Source organism: Caloenas nicobarica, chromosome 10, assembly GCF_036013445.1.
Source record: "Caloenas nicobarica isolate bCalNic1 chromosome 10, bCalNic1.hap1, whole genome shotgun sequence".
NCBI classification, from domain to species: domain Eukaryota; kingdom Metazoa; phylum Chordata; class Aves; order Columbiformes; family Columbidae; genus Caloenas; species Caloenas nicobarica.
The window spans coordinates 13,446,024-13,469,298 of record NC_088254.1 but is presented as its reverse complement, the minus strand read 5'-3'; the positions used below and the strand labels follow the sequence as shown (position 1 = coordinate 13,469,298).

The 23,275-nt window shown below is 41.1% G+C and overlaps 1 protein-coding gene across 1 annotated transcript in view; it reads left to right on the top strand.

The window, feature by feature from the left end:
* The window catches only part of HOMER2 (homer scaffold protein 2), a 63,022-nt gene that overhangs the window by 26,766 nt on the left and 12,981 nt on the right, over positions 1–23,275 (top strand). The window contains exons 3-5 of the mRNA XM_065641478.1: positions 13,738–13,869; positions 20,720–20,812; positions 22,126–22,265. Of these exons, the coding sequence (XP_065497550.1) occupies positions 13,738–13,869; positions 20,720–20,812; positions 22,126–22,265 (365 nt within the window). The remainder of the gene's footprint in view (positions 1–13,737; positions 13,870–20,719; positions 20,813–22,125; positions 22,266–23,275) is intronic.

The window sequence follows — 23,275 nt, the reverse complement described above, 5'->3', positions numbered from 1 at the left end:
TACAATTTATAGCAAAAGATTTCACCAATACCATACAAGTATGCACTGGGTGATCTTAACCAAGATACCATTACCAAACAAGAATAGATCAGTGTATCTTTAAATTACATTATGATTGACTTGTATGTTGTTGAGAAAGTAATTTCATCATGATGTTTTAAGAAGTTTCTAGCCAGAGGCTGTTTAAACTGCAGCATAATGAACGCTGGAGGAAATGATACAGTAAAATGCAAGAGCACACACTGGTTCAGAGTTAATGAGGCAGCCAAGAGACTTCACCATATGAAAGTGCCCAGTGTCATGGGCAAAAGTCCACCCTGTTGCAAAATGACAAAATACGGTGATGATGCAGGGAGAACATGAACTTGTAGGTGCCCGGTTGCTGTGTAGCGTGTGGGGAAAGCCACACACAGGGCTCCTCATTACAAGTGACCTACATTATTCTGCCTTTCAGAGGGGGAAAGTTTGAAAGCAAAAACTGCTCAGACCAGTATCCTCAGTCATCCTCTGGAATAATGCATGGTAGTGCCCTGGTTGGTTTGTTATTTTTTTATACATTGGAAATATGTGATACTCAAGCAATACAGACAAGGAGGAAAGAAGTATAAACTTGTTTCTGTATAGAATTTGAGAAAGAAATATAATCCCTCAGAAACAAACTTCTGTCCTCATTTTCAGCTGTTCAGATGTTAAATGTTTACAGAACCTGTGATTGCAACAGCATCATTTTTATCTTTTGAGAAATAAGTTGTTAATAATGAACATAAAGCTATCTTAAAAATTAATGCCCAGCAATGAACTGTGTAGTAAGACATTTTGAGACAGCAGTAGCAAAGAAAAGTGACACAGTAGGAGTCAGCCTAGATGCCAGTCCTAAGTTGTCTCCGTGAGATGCTTAGACAGATTACTAGAAAAAAAATAAAACCGAGGTTAAAAAGATGAGTAGATTGCAAGAGTAATTTTGGGAAGTACATGATACAGAAAAAAGGACTTAGTGTTTCTGAGAAAAAAATATTGTCGGCTGACACTCAGTCCCAGTTGCTAGATCATTTAAGAGAGTTTATTACCTAACAGTTACTTTGAATATTGGAGATCAGCAGCTCAGTTGGGCATAATTGTGTGAAAGTATTGAAGAGAGACCCAGAAAAATTGCTGTGCTTGGAAAGCAAAATCAATGGGTCTATTTCTGAAGTAAATTGCAATTAGTGCGAATAAGAATATGGGCCGAATTTTGCCAATCAGTATTCACATAATGTTCCCCAAAGTGAATACAGTACATTATATAGTATGATGAAGTTTGATTAAGTGGCATATAGGCCCTTATAATGGGATCTATCAGCGAGTGGCACAGTGAGAATGGATGGAATGTTTTCCAGAGCAGAATGAAGCTGGCAGGGACAGAGCCCCAGCAGCAGGTGATAGCAGATATTTAGGAGGGTAAGAAGGGGCAGTATGTAAATCTGCTAATATTTTATATATTTCTGGCTTTCTCTATTCCTGTACCAGTCCTAATTGCTACCTAATTTAATAGCTACCCACCTCTTTATGACCGTGCTTTTTTTGTTCTCATGATGGGAGGCAGGCGTCCCCGGCACACGGAGATGAAATTCGGAGTTCTTCCAGCGCTGTGTTCAGAGACTCAAAACAAATAATTTTATTTGCCCATGGAAATGGAATTATTTTAAGACAGAGTTGTTAAAAATATCCTAGGGTATTTTGCCAAAAGGTGACTCTTAGATTTAAGCAGCTTTCCTTTCACAGTGAAAAAATTGCAGGGTATGGTAGCAAGGATGAAATTCCTTCATCTGGCTGCTTCTTTGTGTTCTTTTTTTCTTTTCTTGACGTAAATTCAGCCATTCAACCAATAGCACTTCCTTCTCAGGAAAAACCTACGAAGTAATTTAGATATTACAAAATTTTTGGCAGTGAATTAAAAAAGGTTTCTGGCAATGTGTACCTCACCAGGGCCCTGCGTTGGTGTGGCGGCATTTAACTGTGCTTCTAAGACTCATAGACCTGATCCGTGATCATGTGTAGCAGAAACAATCACAACAATCATAAAATCGCTTTCCCTCTTGGCATTCAGAGTATCAGTGTGTGTTTGCCTGACCTCGTGCTTGATGAATTAGGTCATGTACCGTGTTTTATGGTTTTTAAATGCCTGGGTTTTTTAACTACCTACATTTTCAGGTTTAATAATTTCATAGTGAAATGATCAGAGGATGTTTTAGAGCCCTGGGTAGCCACAGATAAAGGGATGTAAAAGTGCATGAAAAGTGACCTTACAAAGCGGCGCGTTGCCTTTTCTTATAACGCGTATAGAGAAATCCTGAAGTAAATGCTACGATTTTGAAAGGTGCGGGTGAGCATATATGTGTGTTTTGTCAAAGGGGTGGAGACTCTTTTATTCCCCGTTTTGCCTGCCCTGGTTTTATTCACGGCCGTGGCTTGCCGGGAGTGCCGCGCGTGTCCCGGGTGCTGCCGGGGCCCGCGTCGGCCGCCCTGTCCCTGCGGAACACCGATGGCCCTGCTCACCTGGGGATTGTTCTGCTCCCGGCACCACTGGCAGGACCATGGTTTCCCGAGAGCCCCCGCTGGTAAAATCTCATTAAACTAGCAGAAAATATTTATTTATTCCAGCTCCTCAAAGCTTTTTTCCAATGCTGGGTAACTGAGATTGATATTTCTTTTTTCCGAAACCTTTTCTGCCCTGCTTTTTTTTGCTCTTCATGCTGTTTCTTCCAGGCTGGGTGGGAAATCCTTTCTTTTCTGGTCATCCCAGAAAGAGTGCCAGCCGTAAAACAGGGGTGTGCGGAAGCATGGGCTCAATATTACTTACACTTGTCGCACTAAGAACCAACACAAAAAGGACCTTTCATCAGAAAGGCAGCGTGTGACACTTGTTACTGTTTGAAGACACATCCCAGCTTAAGGGTGACACCACATTAGGGTAAGTTGGTGGAGAGGTGACCAGGTTTTGACCTCTGGAGGTCCGAGGTGACTGGTCCAGTATTCCTGCATTCTTGGCCATACCTGTCCACAAAAGAAACCTCCATATGCCATAAGAAAAGATTTCCAGTACCGGCTGATTACTGTAATACAGAAATTTGAGCATATTTGATGCCCTTCATCTTCTCTTTATTGTAGTATGTTAAGTATTTCATGAACTATTGGAGCTAGTTTCAACATGATTATTAGCACTGAAGATGATGCTGGAGCCATAAAAGAGTAATTCCAACAAATGGAACTAATTAACCCCGCACATAAAAGGAGGAACATCTTTTGAAATACAAAAACACAGTATAAAATGTAATTTTAATGCATAATCCTATCTTCTAGTGTGCATAATTTGTAGGTATGTTACCATAAACATCTCATTGCTTTTATGCTAGCCTGATGACTAGTAAGTAAAAACACTAGTTGTGTTTTTATGATGTTTATATGTACATAATATAATAGATAAGTACTGTTGAGACAGAAAAACGATAATAATATCTATATACTAAACTTCTGTGAATCCACATTAGAGCCTTTACAATAATTTGATGCCGTTTGATGCACTCTCATCAGCCTGGTTTGCTTCATAAGGCAGCTGCAGTGTGATCCTCTCCCGGTGCAGATTTCCCGGCCCGTGCTGGAGAACGCTGCTCGTCTGCTGGAGACACGTTCTGGTACCAACTGTGCTAAACAAAGTACTTTGTAAAAGATGCCTGAAGAGTCTCTAGCTGCTTTTTGCCATCCCTTTTGGGCTTGTTGTTTCGGTAAATCATGAAGCTGGATCAGGCTGCACTCTGAGAGGCAGCTGCTCCTTTTGTAGTGAAGTTCTCCTTCATTTTGCATGATGAGCAGATCAAGAGCAGGAGCACATCTGTCCTGCCCTGAGTCGCAGCACACCAGCCTAACCTGAGCTGGAGCTGATCTCTCACTCAGACAGTCAAACGACTTGCAGTAAATAATTCATATTTTTACAGTGCTGGTTTTAATAGCTAGTTCCTGATTTCACTTAGAGATGTTAGAGTTGTGGTGATGCAACTTCCAGATTTTTAGCATCGCTTTGAAGGATTATGAGGGGACTCTCAGTACAAGGAAAACTTGCCCTCGGGGGGCGATGCTGGTGCCTCCCAGGCAGAGGTGGCTGCTCTGGTGATGGTCGGGGTGCGGGGGGAGCAGCAGGAGGGCGGCTGCTGTGCCCAAAGGGTCACAGGGGTCCTGTGCAGACAAATCATTCATTCTGTGGAGCATCGAAGGAAAACGTGAGTGTTGGGGTTAGTGGAACAGACGAAAACTGAAAATGAAAAGTGCATTTTAAAACAAGGATCATCGTGTATGTGGGATCAACAAACCAAAGCGTGCACTGGATCCTTCTGCTACATAGACCAGGACTTCACATTCTTCTCAAAGATGTCTTTGAAATGAGAGCAAATGAAATTCAGGAAAATAACAGACCCAAATGATCTTAAAATATTTGTATTGTTTATGTTTGTGGTGTACTCAGATTGACTAAAGTTACTAGAATTTTTGTTTATCTCTAGATGTTAAAATACCTTGAGAACATTTTCTTTGGAATTTGGTGATGCAGAAGTACAGCATAAAGGAGAAGCAGAGCTGTCAGCCAAGGATGAGACTACCCACTTGCACCACCCTTTATTTGTTCAAGGTGATATTCAGAAATTCAGGCTGAGGGGAGGTGCAGGATTTAATGATTGGGAGGATAGTACATTGCCTGGAGATGTGTCTGCAGGAGAATTTTCAATGCTTGCTAAGACTGGTTTAGATAGGTAGAGCAAGTAACATTGGGTGCACTTGTGTGGACAGGTCCTTGAGTGCTCAGAGGATTGAAAAAGAAATACTGTTAGGATTCAACTGCAATGGTAGTTTCAGAATTGCTAATACTAGTGGAGTTGAGTGGAGTGGAGTGGAAAGAAAAATTAAAAATGTTTCCACAAAGAAGACCTGGGGCTGCAGGTGAAAGAGAGCTTGTCAAAAGCTGAGAAATGGGGCAAAGTAAATCCCAGGAAATGTGGTGGGTCCCTTGGGACTGCATCAACCAGAAATCCTGATCATCTGCTGAGAACGTGTTTTGGTTTAAATAAAAAGTCTGGAGTTGTAGAACCCATATAACTTAAATGTTTCTATATTAATCTCTTTCCAAGTTATTAACTTGGAAATGTGAAATATCCTCTGTTCGTTGTCTGGATTATTTCTGGAAGCAAATCCTTCAGAAGCTGGTTAGTAAGCTTAGGAGAGAAGATAACACAGTGCTGGCAACAGCTGTATCCTTGACAGAAGAACAGAAGCACATCTGCCACTGTTTGATCCTGTCTGGCTCATTTTTTCTGCTTGTATGAACAGCGCATGTGTGTCACTGGCTCAGTGGAAGGACCACACACAGAATCAATGCTGCAGAATCAATGCTGCAGAAACCTTTTTGTAAACACAATTTGTTACTCTGTAAAAAGAATCAAAAAAAAAAAAGTTAAAAATCTATGCTAGATGATTTCTTGTTGCACCACTCACCAGCAAGTGGAGGAATTTTGTTCCAGGCCAGCTTTCCCTTTTTATAATGTCTTCATAAAATTTCAAGCTCCATCAAAGAAAGTATTTCAGTGCTTAACTGCCTCACAGAGTTGTTTCTGATCACCAGACTTGAGTATTAATGTGGAATCCAAACGTGCCAGAGAGTTTAGTTAAACCATGTGATGTTATTGTAAATAAACCTGGAATCAAGCAAGGGATGCCTGGTTTAGGTCATGGTCCTTGAACTTTGCAAAGCTTTTGAATAATCTTGGTCAAATTTTTGGTTAAAATAATCCATGCCTGTAGTTCGGTGAAAACTGAGGAAAAATTCAAGATTTTTAGTAACATCATCAACACAGGCACAATGTGGTAGAGTTTGCAGATAGTTTCTCTCATCTTTTTTATTTCATTGGTTCAAAGCAAAACCTGTGAGATGAGACTGAAATAGGCAAATTTATAGATGGTAAAAACTTTCACACCTGTTCACCACACTCCAGTGAGTGCAGTGGTGCTCAGCTCACTTGTGAGTTTTGCATTGTGCTGCCTTTTTCTTCCAAGAGAAATAGTGAGGAGGCTGAGAAGCCTTGTGCCGAAAGGTGAGCTGAGCACTTGCTCCATCCCCTCGAGCTTTCCACAGCCTCCTCCCAGGGTATTAGGGGCTTCCATCAAAAAATGCAATAAATGCAGCACCAGTTAGCTGTTGGTTTCCTAATCTGGGATTTTTACTCCCTCTTTTTTGAATTTAAACTACTGAAAGTAGTAAAGAATAATTCCTATAAACTGTGCTTTATGAAACTCTAAGGATTGCTTGTCCAATGAAGCCACTATATCAATTATTTGTTCCCTTCTTCCCCACCCCGCCCCGCTGTATTGCCAGAAGTATCTAATACTTGGAAATCCCTATGTATCAGACATGCTAATCAAGTCATGCCAGATGGAGTCTATACATAAACTACACTGCATTGTCTATTAAAATTTGGGCATCAAACATAATTCAAGGCAATATTTTCCTAGTTTTTAAAAACAAAACAAAACAAAACAACCAAACATTGCTTCTTCCTTGATTCTGGATTGTGAAGCTGTATCTAATGGCACGGTGGTTGTTAGATGGAAAATGCGGAGTGGTATAAATGACTGTCAACCATTAAATACAAGCTAAAGTCCAAAGCTGATTCTCATCTAACAGTGACAACAACTTCAAAGTGCTCTAGAAGGTGCCAAGTAGAACCTGTCATCTCCTGAAAATAGTGTACCTGCCCTTCTTGGCCATTCCTCACATCAGGGGACAGTTTTTCCAGATTTTAGAGAGGAAGTGGCAAGACGTCCCATTGCTGACCACTCACTGAGGTGTGCGGGTCATTAAAGAGTAGAAGAGTTAGGTTATGGTTGGATTTGATGATCTTAAGGGTCTCTTCCAACCAAAATGATTCTATAAGAGTCTTTAAGGATGGCACGTGGCCATTTCTGACATCTGCAAAGGGACCTTCAGGCTTAAGTGAAGCTGTTGTCATACAGCTCGAAGGATGCAGAAAATGTGTGCTTAAGTGATTCAGATAGGGATGTGGTTATACTGTACAGAGAGACTACATATTTTTATTAAATCCTCCAAAGTGTGAATGTGACGATTTCTTTAGTTGTATCTAATTGTAGATAATGCAACCTTCTCTTTCACCCCTTTTTCAGTCACCAAAAAAAAAAGAAAAGAATATCCATTGTATTCTTCTCCCCGTCTCCATCAGTTAGAAACTTTATTTCTCATGTGAAAAATAACATGAAAGCATCTTGGTTTATATATTCTATAAAATGTTGCATGAAATTCCTGGGTGACAATTTGTTCCAGTGTAGAGGGTTTGAAAAATCCTTGCTGGAGATTTTCTTCATGAAACAGCTGCTGGTGCTTTGAATCGTGTGGGCGGGTGGATGTGTGTGCTGTGCCTAAAAGGAAGAAAAAATTCTAGTCAGATGTCAAAGCAAAAATAGGAGATTTTAGAGATTTAGACTGGGTGGAGGAGGTGGGAAGCCAGCTCTGCAAAGATGTTAATTACCTTGGGAAGTAAAAGAGCGCAATGGAGTAGGTGTAGCAGGAGATTTGCTTAATAGAATTCACATAATCACGAACCCACTTTTGCTGCATTTAGACAGGTTCTCAGCGAGGGCTTTACAACAGAAATATTTTATCAGGGGAAAAACAATTATTAGTATTTTTATTGGAGAGAGGGGCTATTTTTACATCTCTCTTTATGAAGAAGGACAAGAGCTGTATAGTTTTTGTTTGATTTGGTGGCTTTTGGGGTTAAAAATTGTCATCACTCGTTGAACTGTCCTGGAGATGCAAGGTCATGCAAAGAAAAAAAAAAATGTGCCACTGTAGAAATGGCCCTTTTGCAGCAGCATGTGAGACACTTTATTCATAAAAGGTGGAATCTCCTCCGTGCAGAGCTCATGTTGGGAAGCAGATGTCTCGGACTGCAGCAAGTCCTCTGCGGCTTGCACGGCATCCTGGCATCTTCCTCACTGCAGAGTGTGCATGAATCACAATGGTTCCTCTTCCTCTCTTGCCCCCAGCAGAAACACATGATGTAGCTATGGAAGCTTTTGGAGTCCATCGATGGGTGAAATAACTACTGTCCTGGTTAACCGCACAGAGCAGTAGTTCTTGAAAAGTGATGGCTGGCCAGGATCACTGCACCGTAGGGGTAAAGTGATGAGTACCCGGAGCGAGAGTCTGGGTGTTCTGCCAGCTGTTGCCTACCCTGTGCTCCGATCCCCCCCAAGTCGTGCATAAACGATGGAGAGGAGCAGGAGGAACAACCAAATGGACACACTCTGTGCCCTTCTTAACATATGCTTACAGTGCTTCCACTCCGGGTGATCCACACCCTCAGCCTGTCCCGGTAAAGCACTGCGTACGTGTCAGGCGCAGCAGGTAAAGCAAAGCTAGCACAAGTGCCGTTGCTACTTTCAGTTTTCCCAGGCTTTTTTTTTTAAGGACCTTCTACAATGTCTTAGAAGGAAGGGTGGGGAGAAAGATTTGATCATATCTGCTGGCCCTGATTTGTAAAACAGATATAATTAATCCTTCTGCATTACAGGTTCACTGTTGTGCCCAAAGGCTGTTCTTTCTTCCATTCGCAAGTTCTTACGCTGCTGTGAGTGTGTCTTTGTGCTGCTTTTGCTCTACTCTGTTAGGTGGCTTCAGCAGGGGACTCTGTTTTTTCCTGTTAATAGCACTGTCTTGATTAACAATGTGTGTGTGTGTGCTGGCTTTGTAGGACTAGAAATGAGATGACCGATTTATCACCAGTGACATATTGGTGAAAAGATGTTGCGTGTAAACCGAGAAGCTGTCAGCGGAGGTAGGAAGGATAGTAGATAAGAAAGGATAGGGCAAATCACAGAAACTTACATGGGTTAATTCCACGAGGGAGTTTCTGAACATTTGGGATAGAGGGACAACTTCTCTGCAAATCCATCCCTGTCTCCTCATCTTGACATCCAGTGTCACGAGCCCTTCTGATTTACGTTAACTCGATGAACTGGAAGAACCTGCTGAGTCTGTGATAGCTGTGGCCAGAGGATTAGCAACTTCTTTCTCTTGTCAATTCTGGTTTTAGGCTGGGATACATATTTACTGAAGATTAGCAGCCTGGTGGGTTGGGGAAATTAAATTTCACGAGGGCTGCAAACTGGAAAGCACATATTCAGAAGTGTGAAAATGAAATGGGAAGGTTTTAACATAGTGACTTCTTAATGAGTAGGTCCTATGGCCTTGAACCTTAGAGCTTTTCTGGAGGTGAGGTTACTTCAGAGTAACAGTTGATGTGAATTTAAAGGGGAAATTCCAAAATAATTCCTTATCTGGCATTCTTGTCCCTGAATAAGGGTTCCTTTTCTGAATGAATTTAACACAGTTCCAAAACACATTGGCTAATATATTAGGTAGCTGTTTTGTAGCTGTTGTTTCAGTCTTTTCCCAGGCAGAGAAGCTGGTGACAGGGCTGCATTGGCTCATCGTCCCCTTTGGCGTGTGTCTCACCAAAGGAAGCGTCCTGGCTGATGTCTGCTGGCGCAGGCCTTCCTCCTCGTCCTCGTCCTCCTCCTACTCCTTCTCCTCCTCCTCCTCAGGCTGTGCTACTGGCTCTGCCAAATGCCCACTGCGATGGAGCCCTTGGACCTGAGCTTGCTCTTGTCTCTGCTTTTTCCTCTCGAGCCTGGCAAGCCGGGGCTGATGCGACCAGGGCGACCGTGGTGAGCCGAGCTGCAAAGCCCCGTGTCTGCTCACACGCGTTCGCCTTGTGTTAATGCATTGGTGACTTGGGAAAAGGTGTTTTTAGGAGGCACTTTGGCTTTTCCCCTTTTGTGTGGTGGTGTGATGTGGGGAGTTTAGGAGGGGAACCCTTTAAATACTCAAAGCATGCCCTGAAAGAAATAGCAGCTGTACATATGGGCAGTGCTCATATATTACAAGCAGCATGAGCTGCCAATATACTTCTTTTCCTTCTACGCACTCAGGTCATCTCGTGACCTCTCCCTGTTTGATTTATTTGGCAGTTTCTCTCCGTGGGAAGGCAGTGGGATGGGTGTGTTACTGTCTATGAATGTTCTGCTCTATACCAGCTTATTTGCATTCACTTTTATCTGATGAATATACCCGGTTTGTCTCTAAATGTCTGGAGTAATTTCTGGTTGATGTAGCACTACGTTGTACTGTGAACATTGTTCTGTGTCATCTTTAAATAAAAATTTAGATCTGTCAGGATTGTTTTTCTCCCAAAGGAAGTGAAATCAGTATGAGACTTTGTTTGGTTTATGCGGATGTATGAGGAATGTTTGCCATCTGACACGCTTGCATGTAGATGAGAGCAAAGGCAGATTTTTTTTTTTCCCTCATGTAGACAACTCAGTCAGTATGATGAATGAGTTTATTATTCTGTAAGGTGCTTATTATATTATGCTCCTCTTTGCCTTTTGTCTTTAGGGAGAACTCTTTAACCACTTCAGGGACTGACTGCACTTGGTTAGAGACTAGTTTGTCTTTTGAATCCATTATCCTGGATGAAAGTCCACAAGTTTATTCTGTTTTCTGATGCAGCCAGAATTGCACTCTGTGTGTATTATACAAATGGGGACCAAATGCAAAGTTATGTCATAAGAGCCCATTTGAATTGATAAGTGACCTTTTCTTACAGAATTATAATACTGGATTGCAGTTCAGGGTGGCGCATCCTGCCCACAGCAGCTTTCAAATACGTCCTTTCCCTTCTTCACTGTTCCTCTCAGCTCCTTCTTCCTTTGAAACTTAAAAATTCTGACTTATGTTTTCATCAAAAAAGAAAAATTTCCCAGTTTGTTTGACCTTTCCTGTTGTGGTGGCTCCAAATGCTTCCCTTGCCTTCTGCCCTGGCTGGAGACCTTCTGCCTGGGAGATGGAGCAGTGGTGGGGAGAACTTTCCTTCAGGTCTCACATAGCCGTGGGTGAGCCAGCTTTGGGAGAGGGGATAAGCTGGATCACCTGGCAGGAGCACTTGCAAGCCTTGCTTTCCATCATTCTTTGAAATCATAACGCCCTTTATTTCTCCTAAATGCAACCACCGTGATTGATCCCTCGCCAATGTAGTGTCTCTGCTCTGAAGAGATGACCAGATTTACATGGGGAGCAAATGTATGAGCTAATGCTCCAAAAGTTTAATGTTATGACATCTTCCTGTGAGTGTGACAAGGTGATGGGGTGAGGATGAGGAGGAAAACCAGGTGGACAAGTGCGATGTACCCACAGCATCCAGTTCCTCTGAGCAGTTTCCATGAGCTCTGATTTAATCTCCTAAACTTCTGCTTAGGTTTTCACTTCTCTGTAGGAATGCAGCATTTCTGGAGTGTCTGACTGACAGAGGAAGGTTTAACGGGGTGTGTGGGGGGGAAGGTAGAGCCAGATTTCAGATAGTTTCATTAATTGCAGTGTATTATAAATTTAACAGATGAACTGTGAGTTTCTTGAAGGTGTGTGTTCACCACAACCTTTTCTTGTATTCTGCTCTGGCTACAGAAAAAATTAACCTCTAAGGTGCTAAGCTAATGTAGTGCATTTCATCACTCAATAAGTTGTTTCTTGGTTTACAATTTTCAGGCTTCATTATCCCTTTTATCATGTCTTTGATAATATTAGACTGTAGTCTAAAAGATAACTTTGTTGTGCTCTTTTTATATATTTGTATTTACTCAATTATTATTATTGTAGGAGGTATAGAAGGATTTTATTCTTATCAGAGTCTGCTTCCAGTGAATGAAGCTTTTGCCTTTCAGTAAAACGGATAATTTTATTAGTTTTTCCCCACAGATGTCTAATTTGATAGGCATGGTAGGACTGAAATAATACTTCTTATCACTTGAAATTTCTGGGTATTTCATAGCTTCTAAAATAAATTCCATAACTTGAGAAGCTAAACATTTGTAAGTAGTTCATCTGCCTGATGTAAGATTTTTAAGGAAGAAATATACATATAGCACTTTGCTTAAAGTTTTTGGAAAGCATCCTCATTTTTCCGGGCTGGTGGTAGCTTTTTCTCCTGTTCTTGTGACTCTCTGTGTCACGCAGTCCTCATATCATCATATTCCCTTTGAATTGTCAAAACTCTACATAAATGTCTTGATTTTCTTTTAATTTAAATCGCACTCAGATTTTACATTGGCTGTGTTCCTGTTGTCTGACTTAGCTGGAGGAGAGCACGTCTGGACAGCTTTGCTTATACCTCTGCCGGTCAACCAGCTATTAAAAAATATTTTTGCCCCTGAAAGCTGATGTCTGTGTGGTGTGTGTTGGCCAGCACTGGTTGCAGTCACCTCTCCCAGTTTCCAGCCCTCCTGATTCCCATGCAAAAAACAATTTCAGGGGTACCAGCCACCTGGCCCTTCTCTGGTTTTATCCTTTTGGTGAAACTTTCAGTGGTAGGAAGTGGGAGGAAATGGCAGAAAATTGTATGTTTGTTTGAAAGAGATGGTGCAAAAAGAGGGAACCACTGAAGCTGAGCAATTGCTGTGAAAGAAAATCAAAGCATCAGCACAGAGGTCAGACATCGGGGAGGGGACAGGGGCGAGTAAAGGTCTTTGGTAAATTTAATTCAGATTTTTTGCTAAATGCAAACAATAGCTTAGGAAAAAAAGCTACTTGGAATACATAGTAAATGATGTTGCCAGGATACTTCCTGATCATGTCAGTTAAACTGTCCCACAGATTTGGCTTAATTACTGTATAATTTGCATATTGGAAATAATGGTATGCATTACTTAAGAAAGCTCCTATTCTGTTAGCAGGAAGAACATTGTACATGAATTAATTTCCAGGGGAAGGAGTCTCTAGACTCATATAATGATGTATCTTGAAAATAAAGTTAAGATTTTTGATAATGAACTAACATATATCTCATTCCTTTTTGCAAGATTACATTTTATGATTGTTCCACTAAGTTCCTTAGAGACCTCATCCGAACAGCCTTCCTCCCGTTGGCTATTTCTTTAATTACAAGAACCACTATTGCTTTCAAGATTGCTGGTGGTGAAGCAGATATTAGTTAACTTGTGTAAGGCGGCAGAATATTCCTCTTGACACCCACGTTTGATACTGCATGTGCGTTGTTGGTGATACGCTTCACCCTCCCAGGTTAAACTCACTATTAAGCTATCAGTTTCTCCTTGTGTGTTTTTTTGTTTGTTTTTAATGTCTAACGTGTCTCTAGCATCCTACTTGTGGAGGCCCGAAGCCAAATGGAGCAATGCAGAAATCTCCCTTTGCTCTTCTAGTCTGAGGGCAGGTGTTGCTGGTGGCCGCCCCGCTTGTAGGCCTCGGGCCATCCCAGGTGCCTGGCGGGGCAGTGGGAGTAGCCGTGTGCCTTTGTGATGCTGAAAAAAAGAGGATTTTGCATCTGCATTTCTGCCAGGGTAATTTTATATCTCCTGTCCCTGCTGTTGCTTTGAGTTCAGTGACGTTCCTGCAGCGGGAGTTTGACTGCAGGACTGTGATAGTGCTTTGGAAAAAGGAGACAAAACATCAAAGTTCCTGCATGAAGTAAGATAAGATAGAAACTGTTTTGTTTGGGGAAAAAGTCTTCTGAATACACCAATTTCCCAGTTTAGACTGCTAATTGCTTTGGGTGATATTGTTGCTAGGATATGCATTTCCGATGTGGCTTCTACTTTTTAATTCTTTTTTGATCTGGTTTTAAACAGGTGATCATAAACAGCACAATCACACCAAACATGACCTTCACGAAAACATCGCAGAAGTTCGGCCAGTGGGCGGACAGCAGAGCAAACACTGTGTTTGGTTTGGGCTTTCCCTCCGAGCAGCAGCTGACAAAGGTACCGGGGCTCACTGACTTTCTGCAAAGCCTATCTTGTTTTTCACTAGTTTGGAATTGTCTATATCCATCCGTCCTCTTCCGAACTGCATGCTTCTGCAAGTCCTCGTCATCTGTGCAAGTTGCCCATCTCCTGTAATCACCTAGTGTCTGTATATGCAGAAGCAGACAGTGTTGCAAACTTTATGGTCAAACTTATAAATTCAATCTAACTGCTGGTGATGGTACTAGCAAGGTGATCTTGACAGTGTCTTACCCAGAGGAGCTGAAAGCATTTGTGGGTTTAGATGTTTACGTAAACAAAATGAACTCTGTAGTAGTTTTTGGCATCTTCCTGGCCTATGTGCTCATTTCAGCTGAAAGCGGCACCAAAAGCAAAGGGGACCGCTGCCATGCCAGGACTGTTGGCATTAGGGCTGCCGCTGCCTCGTGTGTCTGAAGGAAGAGAGCTGCTGTCCCAGCCTCAGAAATGTGCCTTTTGATGACTCCCTGCTGTTGTCAGCTAGCCGAGGTTTGCAGGTACCACTGGTGGTGGGGCTGTGCCCTACAAGGCCTGATAAACTGATCTGGGTTAAAATAACTCTGCGTTTTTGGCAGTTCAGCTCAGTGATGTGTTTTGCAGCCCTGACCCAAAGTGGTTTTATCGCAGACCTGAGGGGGAGGCGGTGAGTCATGCCAGAAACCAGGGACGAGTGGCTGGGGAGCTCTGTCACCAGGTTTGCTGGCAGAGCTGCACCTCAAATGTGGGTTTGGTATTAATGCAACACTTCCCTGGACCAGGGACTGGCTGCGACAGCAGGATTGCCAAGTCTAGAACTGCCTCTTGTCGTGAATTACCAGTCGTTTAAAATACACCTTCTGTCATTAGATTAGTGGTCCTGCCAAGTGCTCATCGAGCAGCCGAAATGTTTGTTTGTTCATGTAGTAAAAAACCCCTACTTATCTAACACATAGCTGACACTTGAAGCATGACTACTTGGCACTGGGCTTTGTCAGTTATCTCAATATTGTGTCCTTGGGCACGGCACGTGGTCTCTCGTGTTGCTGTCCTCTTGAGTGCTTTGATATGAAAAGAATCAGGAGAACAAGATGTTTCTCGTAGTGGCTAAAATAGCAAAGGCAGACCATGGCAATGGAAGGAGGACCTTTCCATCAACTGAATTGTTATAGGAATTTATTTTACTAAGACAGTCTTACTGAGATTTTGCAATTTCCAGAGGCTTGCACTTTTTTCAACTATTTCTTAAAGATAATGCATATTTTACTTTTCACATTAAGTTATTCTTGGACTTGGGATGTCCATAAGGGTGCCATGGCAATAGTGTGTTCTTCTGGGATGCTAAGGCCACCCACCTAATCACATGCAAAACTGTTTTTTTTTAAAAATGAGGTGCTGGTGCTGATTATGTTTTACGATGCTTAATCAAGTGTAGAGGACTGCTCATTTTCACCTATGCATATTCTCCAAAGAGGTAAAGAGGTATTCGTAATAGCTAAATGAGTAGTATGGGAATATGAGAGGATTAAAGTGGACCTAGGGGAATAGGTTATTTTGAGTAACAAATAAGCATAATGCCATGAAACCTTTGGACACCAAATGAAAGAATTAGCACCTTTGGATAGTAATTTTTAATCCCAGGTTACTGAAGTCGGACCTTTGCAACATGACAGGTGACCGCGTGGTACCTCAGTGCTGGCTGGGGTTACGTGTGCACCAGGCGCTGCGTGGAGCAGGTGGTGCCAAGGCTGCTCAGGAGACAAGAGGTGCACCAGGGCACGAGGTATATTTGGAGTTCTTGCACCCTAATCAGAGAGATATTACCATATTCTCCAAAATTGTCCAAACACGTACTTAGAATAAATATACTGCTGGTATCAGAAAGCAGCTCTTCAATATTCATGTGCCCAGACTAGACCCAATCTTAAAAACATGTCGTGTGGGCACAGGGCTCTTGGCACCAGCCGTGTTTCTCTCCAGATTGGTTTGCACATCTGTTTGTGCTGCAGTGTCTGCTGAAGAACCCATTGGCAATAACACGGCCTTCTCCTTGCAGGAAAAGCTTTCCAAATCAGCAGAAAGTCTCTTTCCAGTCAGAATACTGAAGGGGGGCTTAAGGCAAGCACTTGTAAAAATGCCTTGAGATGATCTATTAATAAAAAACAAACCTGACAGTCATCTAGCTAGAAAATGGTAGAAAACCTGGTTTAATAGCCCCACAGAAAGTAATGGGACAAAGATATCCCTTATCATCCATGCTCCTCAGTTTAATTATTGAACCATTAGTACGAAAGATCAGAGATGGTGGAGAGATTACAGATGTATAAATGTATTGGGAATAGTAAAATCAAGTTTCATTTTATGTTGACATCATTATACTGTTATAAAGGATATAAACTAAAGCTTGCCACTTTTAGTGAAAATAATTGAAGCTTTTAGTCAGGAACTGGAAAGACACACTAAAACTCGTCTAAACCAGAGATCAATAACCCTGGCTCTAAATAAACAAATTAACTAATTAATAAATCTGAAACATGTCTACTGAAAGCGATGAATAATAATGAGACATGAGAAGAGGTTAGCATGCCTAAAAATGTCTGCATTTTTAAGTAGATTGGTTGGCCTAATAAAAGGTATTGCCTCTTTCTAATGCCTTGCTTCTCTTGAGATACTTAAGCATCAATCCGTACTATAGGGAAAAGCAGTTCAAATTAAACATGAGCCATTAATGAAAACTGCATTCACTGACCTAGTAACCTAATTACCATTCACATTGATTGGGAGAATCCCAGGGCTTAAAGTTAATGTCCTACTCAGCGTCCTTTTCCCCTCTTGCAAGACTTGCTGACCCTCCTTTCCCCCTTCCCACCCTGTGCCACAAAAATGTCTCAAGACATTATTCAAACGTTGCTACAGCCAAATCAAAACAGGAGTCAAAAGAGAATTAATCGTGTGTCTGGGTGTGATGAAAAGGCAGGTCTGGTGCGGTAAAGGGAGTGATGTGTTTTGCACATGAAGCAGTTAAATACAATTTCTGCTGTCATTCAAGCCGCTTCGACATAGATGTGGTACCTGAGGAGCTGCAGGTAGTCAAGGGCATAGGGATGAACTTACATGGTGAGAAACCCAGTAAACTCAAACCTTGCACATCATAAAGCAACTGCATCCAGCATCTGGGGAGCACCGGGCTTTTATTTCTGTGCATGCATGGGCACTGTATGTGTGCTATCTGCCTGGCACTGTGTTGCAGGGAAGAAATCTGGGAGCAGAACCTGCCGCTGCCCCCAGCACAGCCCCCATCCGACTGGCTTCGGTGCTGGCAGCGCACTGGCTGTGCTGGGGCAAATTACCAGCTGCTTTCTGCAGTAAATAGTCTTGTTTGCTGCCGATCTGCCTGGTACTGAGGGCTCATCCAGAGAAACCGTGGTGGCAAAACCACACGTGCGTTGTGGGTCATGGCACAGCAGGACCATCGCATCACCCAGCCCTCTGCAAACCGGGAGGGCGATGAAGTATTTATGAGGCTGTGTTGGGTGGGAGCAGCTGCTTCATCTGACACTGGCACAATTTGTCAGTAGGAGATGTAAAATATCGTGCCAGATCAGGAGTTTAGAATTTACACATACAGAGTAATGCTTTTTAATATATCAAATGTTAAGAAGGTTTGTTTAAATATATATATATATTTCTTGAGGTGACAAACTGGCTGCAGATTTGAACAGCCTTTAAATAATTTGTGCAATGCAGAGTAGCATCCTTGAGTCCCCATTAAATTTCACTGGCCAAGACCCATAATCAAACAGGGCTCCTGGGCTGCAGACGAAAAGGCTTCTCAAGTGTTGGTAGCAGCAAGTCTTTTCCATACTGCAGCTTGGTCTCACAGCTTCCTGCGGCTCGGGAAGACACGTTGTATAATCCATGATTGGAGTGGTGTTTAGTTGGCGTTTCTCCTACTCCAGTCTTTTGTTTTGCTAATTTTGTGACACTTTGTCTGCCCAAGGACAAGGGTGGAGGAAAGAGAAGATGAAGGGAGCCGGGATGTATGGAGAAGGGGCATGATGACTTTTTTTATTTGTTTTAGATATTTATACATGCATTGCCCCTCAAGACACATTTACCAAGTTTTTCTTTACTAAATAGAAGATTGCTTTACTTTCTAACTAGGAATTTCACATTTTAAAACCACTCTCTGTCTTTGCAATGGTTTGACAGCTCCAAGTCAACTTAGATCTTGGTCACACATGATTTTGTAGTATCAATTATTTGACACTTATTTATGTTTGGGACGGAAGAAATCAGTGATGGGAGAGAAAGCATCTCTGTGCTTTCTGCCAGGGATCAGACGCTGTGGCCGTGCTGTCACTCCCAGACCCGACCTCAGCGTCTCGGTATCTGCGGCAGCGCCTGTGCTGCTGCTGTAGCAATTAGTGTTGGTGATGCTGCGCAAGTTTGGGCTGTCACCGCTATTTCGCTGCACTCAGAAGACTAATCAAGTGAAAGGCTTTAATTTCATAACAAGCCAAGTGATCCTCTGTAGCTCTCAAAAATAGACTGTTAGTAAAATCTAGCAGGTATTAATTAGCTAAGAATAAAAAAAAGAAGCAGCAGCAGAACTCTTTATGGACTGACTGTTTCCAAGTGTGCGGGGTAAACAAAAACCAGAGACAGTCTTTCACCACCACTTCTGTTACAGCCATCTTTAAGCTTGTAGCAAAGATGAAAATGAAGGATAATATTTTGACTCTTAAAGCCAAAGATCTCTCACTAAGATGGTGAAAAACTGAGTTATTGGTTCTTGTTTCTAAAAGCAAATATGTTAAATACATGTGTCAGTAAACTAGAGACATGATTGAACCTTATTGTGCAAATGAGATCATTATTAGTTTTATATCGAAGATTAGCTTTGCTCAGTCATATACATTTTAATATGGAAATGTGGAATAGCGTCCTTTACTTCTCAGTTCACATAATTTTCCACAGCAGTCTCCTGTGTGCTTTATGAAGATATCTGCAAAAATAAAATTTGATAGATCGCTTCCAATTTTTTTTGTCTTTTCATATTTCAAATAGTCCATGAAGAACCCTCATAAATATTTCATACTTGCTCATAAAGATTTATTGTAAAAGAGACTCAAACAACCCCTTTACTATTTGCAAGAAAACCAAGTGTAGAACTTACTGTTGATACAATATTTTAGAAATAACGTGTTCATTAATAGCCGTTTTAAGGAGGAGATATGTCTTGTGTAAAGCTGGAGTTAAATCATTTAAGGCGAAAATGTAATTTAGTTGTTCCTAATGATCTCTATAGTGCTACAAAGGTAATCAGGTCATTTGTGCATGTAATGACTGCACACGCCATCAGATAGCAACCGCTGCCATCCGAGAGCACATACTTGCATATGCAATTTCAGCTGTTGTATAGAAAACAGCTGGATTTGAGAGTTCCATCTTCATTCATAAGCATTGTCACAGACTGTAGTCTACATCTGAAATTTCATTTGGGTTTGAGAATGTGCATGTCCGTGGGATTTATGAATGATGTATGTGTGTTCGTTGGAAATTTCCATTTGTGTGTGTAGTACAAAACACAGGTGCCTCCACATATAAATCCAGATTTCTTTTAGACCAGTTGGAGAAGATTTGCTTTATCCATCTTTATAGTCCCAGTATTTTACTGAAAGAGAACATGCTAAATACTTGCTGTAAATCTACAAGAAACAAGAAACGATTAGTAAGTGGATAATGATTCTGCCCATTCCTTGATTATAACATGTAATCACTTTTTCATGCTTTTATTTACAGTTTTTGTTGTAAGTGTTCCGAATTATCGGAGGAAATAATGGCAATCCTTTTATTTTCACATACCGTGCAATAAAATACCTCTATTTATATTTTTGCTTTTAATATGTCTTTCTAGTATTTCAACTTTCTCAAAGCACAGGCAAGCAAGACCAACTGCTTTAGCAGAAATACAAAGTTACCCATTCTTACACTGGATAGATCTTAATTTAAAAATAAATTATGAAGTATGCCTTTCCTTCCATCTTTACAATCCTCCTTTTAAAACTTTAAACACTCTTTAAGGTGCTTTAAGCCCTGCAACGCTGACTGGCTACGATAATACTTGTATTTCTAGAGTGCCAGAATGACTTTGGAGCGAATGTCCTACAGCAACTTGCAGAGCTCGGGATCATTACTTTCCACCTTTATCTTTTCCCTGCCTCCCCCAGTTTGATAGAATCCTCTTATATGAAGCATTCAAGCCTTTCTCTGAAGTCTTCTGCCTTTATTTTTGCCAGTAATAAGAAAATGAGATGAGAAAAGCTGTGTTTTCATATGGCCCCATCGTACATTCAGATCTACCTTTTTCTCCTTTTTTCTATGTCTTGATGATCCCTCGCTCACATCCTGCAGATGTCTCGTGAGCTCATTTGCATTCATTAATGTACTTGACTTGCTCTTAGGAGTAGAAGACATTGATAACATTTTTATCCAAACATATGTCTTTCATACTTTCAACTTTATAGATTGTCAACATGGAACGAAACAGGAGGGGAAGGAAATAAACAAAACCAATTCAAACCAGAAGACACTAGTAGCTCTTTTTTTTCTCCATGGATTTTTACTATGATCAGCCAGAGCTACAGAGATGTCCCTCTTTTAGAAACACCCCCATTCCTTTTGAAAGAACCTTCCTGCCAAAGAATTAAAATGTTTTTTCTTGCCAAAAAAATTAAATTATCAACACTAGTTGTTCACTTTTGGAGATCTATGAACCATATAAATATAGTAATCTGAACAGTTTAATAGATTATAAATAATAAATAAATATTTTTCATGCTTTTTCCAGTTTGCAGAGAAATTCCAAGAAGTAAAAGAAGCTGCCAAACTAGCAAGAGACAGATCTCAAGAGAAAATTGAGACCTCAAGCAATCATTCCCAGGTTTGTAATTTAGCTTTAATACCTGTGTGCATACAGGATAAATAATTTAAAGTTAAGTCTTTAATGGACCATACCAGCTTCTGGCAGCAAGCTTAAAGTATATAAAATGAAGATTGCCGAAGGTAATTGTCAGCTGCTGGACATTAACATTGTCAGAGGAACATTTTTCATCCAACCATGCTCTTTGCCTTCATTTACATCTAATTTTTTTTCAGCAGTTATCGAGCTGTTATAACTTTTTAATAACAGGGAAAGCTCTATATCCTTTGATTTGTACTGTTACACATACTTCGGGTCACTGGAAGGTAAGTCAGTGTGGTGCTCCAGCAGACAGTAAATGAGATTCATCGAGATGATTCTTCTTTTTGTCATCTGGCTAATCTAATTTTGTAGTTCACTTTGCCAATGGAGAGACTGACTGTGTGGCCAGAGCGTTTTTTTGCCTTGGTGTGAGTCAGGGAACAGAGGCAGAGCTTCTGTGGGTGGGTGGAAGCAGCTCCTGTGGCGTATTTGTACAATACACTTTTCTAGACAGCACATCTCGATACAGCCAAGTGCCTCTGTGTCCAGGGAGATCTGGGTTTCTTACAGACTGAGGATATTAAGTGTTGTCCCACTCTCTATGTATATGATTGTAATTTCATACACATTGCACTGGGTAAGAATAAACCCGGTTCAGCAGGTGATTTTGGCATGGGCAGATGTTTGGAGAAAAGTTAGATGAATTTTGGTCAGAGAGAAATTCAGATGCATGATCAGAAAAAAATTGCTGAATGCTCCTTAGTCTTGCAACTAACTCCCTTTGTGGAGTCCACAGGTATCGGTCTCAGAGCCTGACTTTGGATATTCATTTTTTAAAGACTTTGTTTGTGCCCTTTATGGTTCCCTTTAGTCGTTCTCTGTTGGTGATCAGCACCAAGCAGTGTATTAATGGTTTCTCTTTGGAGGAGCAGTATCTTCTATTTTTGACTTTTGGTTTGGATTTTGTGTGCTTCCAGTTGCATTTTATTGTTTCATTATCCTAAAAAAATGAACAACCTTTAGAAAACACAAGCCTTGACAGTTTAAACACTTTAAAAATTTTTTGAACACTTTAAACTCCCATTTTGTGTATAATCATCATTTTTTATTCTTTTTAAACAGACCAGCTTTGCAGCCAAGATGTAAAGGGTATGTCTTTGTTACCACAGTTCTGCCAGGAGAACATACATAGCCTAGGTCTCAGCAGGCTGGTGTGAGAACAAGATTACAAAGAAATTGGTGTTGTGATGTTGCAGGAGATGCCCAGTGTTCATTTGTGTGTTGTGCTGCAGGAATCTGGACGTGAAACACCATCTTCCACTCGAGCATCTAGTGTGAATGGGACAGATGATGAGAAGGCATCACACGGTGGTCCTGCGGAGGCACATCTCAAGTCTGAGAATGATAAATTAAAAATTGCTCTAGCTCAAAGGTGAAGTTCTTTTAATACCTAAATTGCACTGGAATAGCATGCTGTAATTATCTGATGGCTAATGGTATTAGCAGAAATTATTAAAATGTAATTGCATTAATTTAAAATGATGCAGCAGAATGGATGAATGAGCAGATTTTAGCAAGTACCTCCTGGTATCCAGTTGAGAGATATTTACCATTTAGCTCTTTCCCAATCTTGTTCATGATGAAATAAGATCTTTTTTACTCTACTGATACCAAGTCTTATAGCCACTTCCGTTTGTTAAGTTTTAGAGCTACAGAAATAACATTAGAGCCATGGGGGAGCAATTGCTACTGATAACATGTGAAGCCAATCTTCTTCCTCTTTGAGATTGCTACATTTACTTTGATGAAAAGAGATACGGATATTTAAAATTATAAAAGGGAATGAACTCAACCATAAAAAGTTGAAGGGAGAAATATAATTTCATCGAGCTGCTTAGGAGTCTTAGGGGGATGTTTCTAAAGCTGTGGGCAATGCCCCTCAAAGTCAGATTTTTCGCTATTTGCTTTGATAGATTATTCGAAAATGCTGAGAAGAGTAATTTGCAGCCGCAGTGAAAATCCAGGCATTGGAATATGCAAACTTATTACATTAAAATAGAATAATTCTCTACTGGGATCTTGCTTTGTCTGCCTCTTGCATGTGAATGTATCCGTGAATGGAAAGAAAATCTAACAGGATCAAGCTACTCTTAAAAAGCTATTTAAAAAATAAGGCAGCAGTACCATAAAGCAGCATTGCCCAGTGAGCAGTTCTGAGGTTGTGTGTATTATATTTGCAGTACATCATCTCTCTTTATTGACATTTCGATAGTGTAACCTATTTTAAATCATAATGTTTGCTCGTTCCTCCTGCCGAAGACACCTCCACGGGCAAGTAGCATGTAGGGAGTTTCAAAGCCTTTCTTCCATTCACCCTCGAATCTTGTGCTCTACGCTGCAGCTTGAAGCTTTGGGGAATGAGTAGTTTAGTTCTTCAGCATT